A 12,337-nucleotide genomic window follows, 5' to 3' on the forward strand; every position below is an offset into this window, starting at 1 on the left:
TTTTCCAAATCATTTTTCTGAGGTTGAAAGCTTGAAAGAACTATTGCTATTCCTGGCATTTAATTATCTGTGGGCATTATACCACCTAATGAAATTTTTAAGGAAAGGGAATTTTATCTTATTGGTTTAAGCATCCATAAGTTAAATTATGCTAAATTCTTAGGGTATGTTAGAGTCAAATTGTACTGGGTTATTTAAGAACTGATTATTAAATTATTAGGAACATTGCAAGGAGGTCAACTTCTTATTAACTTGAATTTGATCCATGGTAGGAGTGTTTGTACCATGGAAATTGTCAATGCTACAAACCAGGGCTTTCCACACCAATCTGAGAGACAATTTACAATCACATCATTCAACAATGCTGCCATTTTAGAGACTGATAATTGAATGATGATAATAACCAAATTTTCTTTAAGGGTATTTGGATTTAAGAAGTCACATATTTGGGGCATAGAAGAAAAAGTAATTTTTAAACAATTATTTGTACACAGAGGTAGATAGGGATGATCAAAACCAACAAGATCTTCATGCTTCCTACACCTCCCAGTCCAGATAGGCTGTTGAATTTTTGAAAAAACATTGTTAAAATATGTACCCTAGTTTAGAGAAGATAAACACCTTTTGGTGCTTGTGATATCAGCTTTCTCTAGTTCCCGTGCTGCTAATACAGTTCAACAGGTCTATATGGGGCTTCATGTCTTAGTTACAGTGAGTGTCATATTATTTCTTTGAGGGAACAAAAACAGTCAAAGAAGAGGTAGCTGGATCCCTGATTGTTACAGTTTACAGTGTGGCAGAGCAAGTAGAGAGCAATGAGAGTTGACCTGAGGCTCCTACATCTCCTTGGGAAAGAAAGAAAAGGAAAAGTACATGAAGAGACAGGAATTTGGGCATTTCTCACTAACAAGAACATCTTTGAGTAATACTACACAGAGGTACACAGTGTCTATCTGGCTGTGAAGGCAAACACAGATTATTTGTGAGATTTAATTGACAAAAATGTTATTTGATAATACCTGTATGAAGGGATAAATAATTCAGAGGTTCCATATTGATTAGTTTGTTTTGTTTTTTGTATATGTGTGTGTGTATGTATTTATGTATTTTTGTGATGTTGGGGATCAAACCCAGGGCCTCATGCATGTAGCCAACAAATCTACCACTGAGCTACATCCTCAGTCTGATCAATTTGGTTTATGACACAGGTGCATATAAAAACCTTGAGTTTATTTCTTCAGAAACTAGAGATTAAATGCTCTCCATCTAAAATGAAATTTGAGAAGCTGAAGTATCCCAAAATGCATCTGCACTCTGTGCCAAACATTTGGAAAATTTAGATAATTTGAATGGATTATGTTAGAGCTTGTTGCTTCATCTTTTTTGATGTCTTCATAATATAGGTCAATAATACTATTATGAGAAGAAGGAAAGTGACTTTCTTTAACCTTCTTTGGATGGAGCTAATTATTTTCTTTCAAGAGGGCTTTATATTTAATCATACCATACTTCTAAGACTTAGATCTTTAATGGAACACTTTTAGCATTTCCCAAAGGATAAGATGCCACCTGTTGCTTGAACAAGTTGGGGTTCTGGGTTGCTACGATCTAGTCATTATTATGTTAGAAACTGTGAAGTCGTGGGATAGCCTCTTTCTCTGATCCAAATAATATTAAAAAGTTTGAGTAAAAAGAGAGTATAATGCAATTTGACTAAAATGAATTTCTTGAAGATAAAAAAAATTGTGCTTAGAAAAATAATCATAGAACAACAGATCTTGGGGGTCAGCATGAAAGTGCCACTGGTATTCTTGTGGTCAGAAGTGATGATAATTAAGGAAGGAAAACCTCGTGAAAATCATGGCTGGAGACAAGTTTTGCATCTTGTTTTAAAGGCTGAAGAGGAGCAACTTTTTGTCTCATGACAAAGTTTTGGCAAGTAGAAATTTAAAAGAAAGAGCACCAAAAATCATGTATCTAAAGACCATGAAGCTTAAGTCTCACATATAGGAGTTTTTAACTTGAGAGTGTCTTGAAGTTTTTAACAACTTGCCATGCATCACCATCTTTTCCTGACATGAAGAATCTTGCCACTACAAGCCATGCAAAATCAAACTTACTGAAGACATAGTGAGTATGCCAATATGGTCAAGCAGTAATAATTAAATGGGCAATAGATTTTTGAGAAAATTTTCTTAAATCACGATTACGTTTCATGAATTATTTTTCAAGGAAAAAATGTTAACATAGAAAAGCATGCTCATTCTACAAAACTGTATAAAGGGAAATGTAGAAGGAAAAATAATTTTGTCATCAAAGGCAACAAAGTCAAAAGTTTATTTCCTTTTGATATTGTTTCATGTCACAATTAAATATGTTGTGATCACCCCTTATATTACTGCTGTTGTAGTTAGTACTGATACCACCTTTATCACCATCCTTTACAAATTTCATTCTGTTACTAGTCTTCTCATATCAATCTGTTAGGTTGTTAGTTTCTTAAATACCATTTTATAGATGATAAAAAACTAAATTCAGAAAAGTAATGCAAGTTTTATAGGTAACAGGTCTAGGTCCAAGTATATGGGACTTCAAAATATTTTTCATAGTTCATCAAACACATACTTATCCTAAAAACAATCGTGTATTTTGTTTTTTCACTTAAACATACCATTTCCACCCTGCCATTAATACTCTTCATGGACATTGATCCAATTGTAGTGTGTCAGTCCATTCTAGGTGTTGTTTACTATAATGAATTTTCTAATAGTTTTCAATTTCATATACATTTTTTATTATTTAAAACCAAGTAGTTGGGAAACATAATATATGAAGGCTAGGATGCTTAGCTGAGGTCTAGAGGAAAAGTCACCCATAAATGGGCAGAGATAGATTTAATCAGTAGTTACTACTGTAGGTCATTTCCTTTAAAGTCACCTACTGAGTCAATATGGACAAAGACCAATTTCTGTTTTGTTTTTTCACAATTAAAATTTTCAGTATTCTGTGTTACTAAGGACTTGGCTTTCATCATATTTGGTTTCTGACTTGTCTGATGATACAAAAAATATTTCTTAGTGTTTCTTCCTCTGAATTTTGTATTCTTGATAAGTGGCTTGGAACTTCTTACTTTAGTGAATAAAATTATTATCATGTTTTAAGTTCTGCAAAACTTTCCTGTTTAATCACTGAACCCCAGTTATAGAATTCATACATATTTTTTCTCTGATGACCTGTGTTTAATCCCAGAATCAAATTATGTGCCATTTAAAATAACTTGTTTGATACAGTTTTAGCTACCTCCTTATCTCAAATTAAGATGATTGAAGAAATAATATTCTCTAAGGAAGCATGAGATATAGTTATAAAACTGTCACATTTCTGCCAGTTGTTTCAAACAGCTAATTAGGAATCCAGCTCTTCCAAATTTTTATCTAAATGTTCCTAGATCACCCATACTGTGACTGGCACAATAGCAGAAATTGGACATGTATCAGATAACAGGTCAAAAATGATCTCTGACTATATAGAACATAAAATCTAGTGGCAAAGGAACACAAAAATAAGTAAGCAAATTGCTTTTTTCTATAATCGTGTGGAGTAAAATGCATGCCTGAGGTCCTTTTATAGCACTTAAATGTAGTAAAATAGTTTCCTCTGTATTTGTTTTCATTCTTAAGCCAAATTACAAACTTCAATTTTCAAATGTTTGTCCTTTGATTTTCCCACAGTCTTTGTGGTTAAAAAATTTCTGAAATATAATGAAATAGTATGATTTCTGTTTATTTATTGGTCACTTATTTATTTATTAAATGATAGTTTGCTTAAAGGAGAATTTCTCTGTGCCTTTGCTGCAGCTATGGAACTACTTTGTTCTCAGGTCTTTCAGAAAATTATTGGATTCCAAACAAGAAAGTAGATTCCTAGAAAGAAAATCTATTTGTCGTGTGCCAGAGCATTGTATGGTTCCATTCAGCCTCACAAACTATGAAAGAGCTTGTCAGATGAGTCAGTAACTTGTCCTTCTCTTGCCATAGGTCCAAGGATCTTATAAAGGAAGCTATCCTTGACAATGACTTCATGAAGAACTTGGAGCTGTCACAGATCCAGGAGATTGTGGATTGTATGTACCCGGTGGAATATGGCAAAGACAGTTGTATCATCAAAGAAGGAGATGTGGGGTCACTGGTGTATGTCATGGAAGGTATGGTTCGTAACTCTGATCCTCTGATATTCAAACATTTCCTTTCCATCATATCAGCCTGCACACAGATGGCAATGTACTATGAGGAACAATTCCATTTTTCCTTCTTTTGTTGACAAGCAGTTTGAAAAGAGGTAAACACTACTAGATATAGTGGTTGACTAATTATGTGAAGTATTCATGTTTGGAATATTAATATGAGCATCCAATTCAGACCTGGGGGGAGGTGATAATGTGTAAAAAAAGAAATGCTCTTTATTACATTGAGTAAGACTGCAGACTAGTAAACTATTGAGCATGCTTACTAAGCCTCCATGGAAACTCAAGATAACTGGAAGGACTTTTGGTCAGATAATCAAAATATCTTCAACTCCACCCTTAAATTTTAGCATATGGCTATTTTTTTCCTGCTATGATGCTTCTGTCTGTAAAAAGAGAATGTTTTCAGTTCTTACGTGTTCATGATAGAGACAGATCATAAAGGTTGAATGGCATATTAGCTGCCTAGTTAATGAGTGATAGCTAGCTTGTTTCATAAATCTTACACAAACTGAGATAGAATGTGGTTTGAAAAACTGAGGCATGCACTAGGTAAATATGTTTTATGTCTAGCTGAATTCTTATAATGCTTATTTCTAACTTAGAATTTATAATGGCATTTTTCCTTTTATGGGAAGAAATTACTGAATCAGCTGGGAAAATATGAGTTCAGAAATGACTGTAATGTAAAATAGTTGGCATACAAAAACTACAGCTTGCTTATTAGGTGTGATTAGTGTTTTGCCCAGAGCATCCATGTCAAGTGACTCATGATTCATGTCATCCCATAACTGTCAAGTTTGTAGGTCATTAAGAGGAAAAGTATAGTTGGACATATCACTTAAACACTGTCACCTATTCAATTTTCAAAAGTTAGATACTGTTTCTTTCTGCCAGTGGTTCTGAACTGGTGATAATTCTGTTGTACAAGGGGACAATATCTGGAGACATTTTTGTTTGTCACAATTGGAATGGAGGTTGTGGAAACTATAGTTTCTGATGGGTAAAGGTCAAGAGTGCAGCTCGACAAGGTAGTTGTGTAAAACAAAGTGTTATCTGGCCCCAAAAACCATTACTGCCAACATTGATAAACTATGTTATCTGGCTTCCTTAAATGAATGTTAGAAAATTAAAATGGAATAATTTATGTGGATGTTTAATGTAAAGTATAATAAATTACAAAAAAGTAGTAGTACTGTTTCTATTAAATACATGACACTACATAAGAAATGTTCTTTGTGCATTTCTCATTCACTTTTAATTTTCCTTTATTGTCTTTCTGGAGATATATTAAGTATTCAGTTTTTAAGTAATAATTTCTTTTTTTCCTTTATAGTTTTCATCTTTTGTTTCAACATTACAAAGTCCTTCCCAAGCCAATATAATATAAATATTCAGCTAGGCTTTGTTCTAGTAAAACCAAAATACAATAAACAAAAACATAAATAATGTACATTTGGCAGATATATGCATAGAAAGGGATGGATTTATAGGGAAAGAGTATATGTGGGTAATGAGCAGGAAGAAAGAGAGGAATTGCAAGAAATAAAGAAAGGCAGAGAACAGGTTATGAAAATAGAGGCAATGTGCTATGAGCTATTAAAAGTTAGATATCACATTTAAAGCACTTCCTAGATTTCTTAGATTGGCTTCATGTGACATGATTTTTCAGATATATTGGCAGGCTTCTATTTAAGAACATAGCTATTGTATAAAGCAAGCCATACTTTTACATCAGATATTTTCAAATGTTAATTATTGGTATTACATTTAAGAAACTGAAATCTGAAAACCTGTTGGTTATATTTTTTCTTCATCGTGAATATTTCTTATAACGATAGATTTCTAAACAACTTATAATTTAAAAAATCTACCCATCTCATTCCTGTTTTCTAGCTATATTAGAAAGAGCTTGGAAATAATAGTTAACATTTTTGAGAATCTTGTACAATGCCCAACACATAGAGCACACTTTTTCTATGTACTTTCCATGTAGAAAATTTATTTAATCCTCAAAGCAATCCTGTAAGGCAAAGACTGATATTTCTTTTTCACTTTTATAGATGAGGAGACTCGGGTTCAGTGAAGTTACAAAATCTGCCCAGGTCTCTCAACTAGTTCATTATAGAGTCAAGATTCATTATTAGTCAGTCTGAATTCAGAGTTCAAACTCTTAATTATGGGGCTATGTATTAATCAGGGTTCTCTGGAGAAGAGAACAAATAGGATGCATGTATATGTACACAGGGAGAAATGATTTATCTCAGGGAACTGGCTCATGTAATTATGGAGACTGTCAGGTCCAAAATGCTAAGGATAAAGCTAATCTGTGCAGACCCATAAAGTGTTGATGCTGCAGAATTCTCTCTTCTCAGATGAGAGACCACTCTTACTTCTATTTAGGCTTTCAGCTGATTTGATGAATTCCATCTACGTTATTGAAGGGTAATCAGATTAACTCCTTAACTCTAAGTCTGCTGCTTTAAATATTAATCTCATCTAAAAAATACCTCTAAGGGAACATCTAGCATAATGTTTGATACCATGCATCTGGTATCCTGGGGTAGCCAAGTTGACACTTGAAGTTTACTAACACAAGTCCACCCCTTATCAACTTGGTACCCATGCACATCTTGTTAACTATACTGAACTCCAAATGAAGACAATAACATGACCATACCTCCACCTAACCTGATGTGGCTACTTTGTACAATTGAAAATGCATTAACTCTTTCTCCAGAAATAGGTGCAAAGACCTTATGTAATATTCACTCATCTCACTGATATTCTATTACTTCAATACTAAGATGTTAATACTTAACTACTATGATATAAAGTCAATACATCTTACAAGGAGATAACAGAAGAAAATAAATATTTTGTAACATATATATACACAAATATATTCATACCAAATAAGTAAGAAATGATCACCAGAGATTATATTGTTTCCTTTAGTAAAAGTAAACATATTAATTTTTCCCCATTGCTTCAAGCCAGTTTTAATAAATCTAATTTATCTTCTTTTTCTTACTAGTTTGACTAAATAGCACATCATCTTTATCCTTTAAAAATCCTGTTTTAATTATCTTTTAAAAAATAGGGTTCTAAGTAACACATCAATATTCTGAATCACAGGTTTAGCAGTGAGCTGTTGATTGCCTTTAGTTTGGTTAAACGCGGTACAATGACTGCGATCTTATGAACTCTGACAGTCTTTCCTCAGACAGTAATTCTAACCAGTTCAATGTAAGAATGGTTGATCTTGTGCTTCATCCTTAACTTCCAGTAATTTAAAAATACTGCCACTTAAATTTTTATCAGTTTTAGTGGAGGAAATGTTATATCATATAATTAGGTTTTTTAATCAACATTTATTTTTCTCAAAGTTTAGATAGTAATGTTCTTGATATGGATGACTTCTTATCCATTTGTGAGCATTAACATTTATAAACACTTTAACATAGTAAAAGTGGTTGAATTGGCTCTAGAGGATCTTTCACAAACTTACTATCAAGACATTAGCAAAACATTCAAGGAGTTGATAAAGAAAATCGGGCCAATTTTTCCTGTCTCTTTAGTGAAATGAAGTGTTCCTCATAAAAGGCTTGTGTAACATATGCTTTAAGTAATTTTTTTTTAAGTCTGGGCAATGTCCCAAGTGTTACTGAATACCTAAATGCCAGAGTTTCTCATGGTTTTAACAAAAGAGAATAGTCATATGGTAAAACTTCACTAATTAGGATGACTGGGGAAAAGTCATCTGGGAGTATTGTGCATATATTAACATGCATTTTCAAGAAAAAAAATGAGTTGTATTTCTTTTGGCTACTTACAGTTGCTGCCTAGTAGAAACTTCAGTATCATTTTGTTGTTGTTGTTGATGGTTTTTTGTGGCACTGGGGCTTGAACTCAGGGCTTTCACCTGGAGCCACTCCACCAGGCCTTTTTGTGAAGGCTTTTTCAAGATAGGGTCTTGAGAACTCTTTGCCTGGCCTGGCTTCAAACTGTAGTCCTCCTGATCTCTGCCTCCTGAGTAGCTAGGATTACAGGCATAAGCCACCAATGCCCGGTTCAATTTTAAGTTTTGATCAGAGTTGTTTGGATACAGCTTCTTTGCACAGTAGTATAAGTTAGAAAGGTTGATTAAGGATCTTCTAAAACTTTAATTATGTTTTCAAATATATGCCTTTTGCAGTCCATTTGTCTTAAACAAGTAGACATTGGATGATTTATGATGAAATAGCTGTTAGTACCCTCATACATTTGCCCCTCTTTTTTTTAATCATGAAAATAAACTTCAGTTTACCTTTATTCAACATGAAATAAATTCCGATTTAGTAATTTAGAATTGGCAAAATTTTATTCTTTGGTTATTTAATTTGATATTCTAGCATTTTGTAAATATCTAATTTATGTCTATTAGCATGGTTGATTTGCTTAGAGAGAATTTGCACAATTTCATGCAGAGATTACATTTTTTAGTAGCAAGTGTCTGTTTAGTGTTTTTTGACTGTTGTTATTCTAAGTGATATGTTTTAATGTAATCATTCATTTTTCATGATGTATGTGTTAATGATAATAATTTTTGTCAAGTAGTGATATGCCAGATACTGTTTAGTCACTTTCTAGATGCTAAAAATTTTAGTCTTCATAGTGACTGACCTTCAGAAGTCATCTACATGTTAATAGATGAGGAATCTAATACTGGAGAAGTTAAATAACTTGGACAAGATCATGCCATCAGTATGATAAAATACAGATTTTTGCCATGGAGTTCCCTGTGCAGTGCTAACTTTCCAAGAACAGATGAGTAACAGTACAGTTCTTATGAACACCCCAGTTTTGGTTGCCCATAAAAGCACAGCCTTAAACTATGGGACGAAAAACGATTTGATTGCAAGAAGAAAATATGCAAAATGTGGAAAGCAATAGTTCAAAAGTAAAACATTACAGGATATTTCATACAAATTACTTTGCAATTCGGGCTTCTCTGCAAGCTTTGAACACTGAACTAATAACTGACTTCTCTGAAGCAAATTTGTCATCCATTCCTCTCCTCTTATTAGTTCTTTTTTTTTTTCTTATTGAAGGAATGGTTGTGATTTGTCTTAACTCTTGATTCATTTCTGTGCATTTATTCTTTAGGAATGACTATCATGTACCGTGGAGGCCTTATTTTCCTGTCTACAGTCAATTAACACATTTTATTTTTTTAAAGTACTTTTAAAAGAAAGAAAGAACAGCTCTTTCAACTTACTATACAAATAACTTTTACAATGAACTTTTGCACACCATATTTAAATGATATGTGACTATTCAGACAACTTTCAAGGAACAACCTTACTTGCTCTTCTGACCACCAATTATCTGCTTCCTTTTTCAGTGAGTTGGTTGATACAAAGTCTGTCTGTTGTGCCCATGTTGAACACTATTTGTTATTCAGTGTGGACATGAAGCAGGCTAGTCACCATCCACAGTAAACTTACATTCTCACACTACAACTTCTATCACTTCCCCAAATTTTATTGTTATGTAATTAAATGATATAATGAACACTGACATCCGAAGAGGAACTTTATATGAAACTGAACATTAACAATGAACCTCTTTTGTCAGCTGGCACTCAGAACACCATGTGAGAGTATGAGGGAACTGAATGCATGAATAGTTCTCAGTAAATTTAACACGAGACACAGACTATTTTATTCTCTAAAATCAGATTCTGCATTTTGGCCAAAGGAGTTCTTCATGTTAAACCAAAAGCTGTCTTTAGATCAGATGAAATATGAATGCACTTAAAGTTGTTTTTTTGAAGTTACCTTAAAGAACCAAATTTTTAATGTTTATGTTTTAAAAAAAACAAGCTTATGAGCTGCTTATGTAAAAACAATATAACACCAAACAAAATAAAACAAAACATGTATTTTTAAAAGGTTATCATAAGCAAAGAAAGTCTTGAAGTACAAATGTGAAATTTAAAATATATTTCACTTAATGGAGGCAATAAAGAAGACAGGGAGCTAAGATTCTTAGGTAGCACATGGGGTATCGTTTTCATTTGTTGTGCAAACTTTAAAAAGTGCTCTTAATATACTTGAACAAGATCAGGAAACATAGTGTATATTTGAAAGAAATGACAATATTTCAGGTACAGATGAAAGGCTTCAGAGGAAAGAATAAATATTTTTCAATGCTAAAAATACTGCCGTGAAAATTCATGCAAAAATCTGGATAACTCAAGAAGGAATGAAAGTTACAGCAAAGTCTAAATTGGGTTGGCTTGAGAATCAATATTCTACCAATTAAAGTGTTCCGAAAGTGAACTGAGCATCTTTATGTGATGGCAAGATCCCCATCTCAGAAGGCAGTGTAGCACTGAGTACGCAGCACCTGTTTGGAGAAATTCTGTGTGTGTTGAAGAGGAATTTCCTTGTGGTGAAACCATAACATATCACCTGTCCTTTCCCCAGTCTCCAAGATTCTGAGCTGTACGTCTGTGAACTAATCTCTGGGTTAGCTTGTGAGAACCCAGATCTCAAAAAGTTTCCTCTTGAAAATCTCACCCATATGCAAGGCATGCATTTAGCTTTGAAACTTTGTAGCTCTCAGCATGTTCTTGATTTTTTTGTTCAAAATTATCTTCCATTGTACGCGTTGTGTTCCTTGTATTTATTGGTCCTCTGATGATATTTAAGTTGTTTCTAGTTATTTTGCCTTTCCAAATGGTTCTTGTACAAGGTTAACTGTGTATGCTAATAACCATTTTCAGTAATTTCTCTACTGTTGATATTTTGAAGTAGAATTCCTGGATCTATGGTGTATAAATCTTCAAATTTGCTGAATGATATGAAATTACTTTTCAAAGTGTTTTATCTGATTATATCTGATTGTAAATTATGCCTAAGTTATTGGCTTGCTCCTTATTTGGTAAAAAACATCAAAATTTTATAACTTTAGTGGATGTGAAATGCTTTTTTTTTTTGTGATACTTGGGCTTGAACTCAGAGCATATACCTTGAGCTACTCCACCAGCCCTTTTGTGAAGGTTTTCTTTTTTTGAAATAGGATCTCCCAAACTCTTTTGCTCCAGCTGCTTTGAACTGCAGTCCTCCTGATCTGTGCCTCCTGAGAAGCTAGGATCACAGGCATGAGCCACTGGCGCCCGGCTGAAGAGCTATCTTGTGATTCCAATTTGTATCCTCCTTGTTTCTGATGAAGCTAAACATCTTTTCATGTGTTTGGGAGCTGTTTATGCTTTTTTCTCTCTGTCACCTTCTCATTTCTTTGTTGGTCAGTTAACTTTATGAATTTGGGAGCTGAAGCCTTGTCGATTATGTGCATTGCAAATATATTCTCATCCGTGCCTTATATTTTTAATCCTTTGTGACATCTTTCTGATGAACAGAAGTTATTAATTTTAATGTAGGCAAATATATCTTCTTAGTTTGTACTTTTTGTGTCTTTGTAAGAAATTTTGGAAGTCAGTTTTTCTCATGCCTGTATATCCATGAAGGCATATGCATGAGTTAGATATATGAGGTATATCTATAAAAAAGTTTTAATTTATAAAGAGTAGTTATCCTTTTCAAAGTAGGAAGCTGGAAATGCAAGATGTTCTATGCTTTACTTCTATGTTCTTTTTTCAACATATTTTAAGAATTCTTTATAAATTGCCCTTAGAGACAGTAAATATGCTTTTGAATATGCTTGATGATAGCAATTTATTTTTTTCTCTGAGGGTGGATTTTATATTTGGAAATAATCACCAGTCATTTAGTGACAGATTTCATGAATAGTGGTAGGTGATTAAGCTGAGTAATACATTTTTTGTCTAAAATATATAAGACTGTGTATATATACCTTTAGAAAGTAATAGCATTCGTTGTAGAATTAATTGGGTGTTTTGCTCAAGAACATCATTATTGAAAAACTGATGTATTTTGAAAGGTAGTGTTCTTAATATTCATTTAGCTCCAAATCATGGTATGATTTTGTAAAATAAAGCCTTATTACATTGTGGTTCTACTAATATATATTTCTACATTTTCTTTCTAAATTTTTACTAGTGGAATTTAATTTATTACATTAAAA

General features: G+C 33.1%; 1 protein-coding gene across 6 annotated transcripts in view; it reads left to right on the forward strand.

Annotated features, from left to right (window-relative positions):
* The window catches only part of Prkg1 (protein kinase cGMP-dependent 1), a 1,207,619-nt gene that overhangs the window by 181,534 nt on the left and 1,013,748 nt on the right, over nt 1-12,337 (forward strand). For all 6 annotated transcript variants that reach the window (XM_074078871.1, XM_074078874.1, XM_074078868.1 and 3 more), the window contains exon 2: nt 4,038-4,204. In XM_074078871.1, the coding sequence (XP_073934972.1) occupies nt 4,038-4,204 (167 nt within the window). The remainder of the gene's footprint in view (nt 1-4,037; nt 4,205-12,337) is intronic.

Source organism: Castor canadensis, chromosome 7 (assembly GCF_047511655.1).
Source record: "Castor canadensis chromosome 7, mCasCan1.hap1v2, whole genome shotgun sequence".
Lineage (NCBI taxonomy): Eukaryota > Metazoa > Chordata > Mammalia > Rodentia > Castoridae > Castor > Castor canadensis.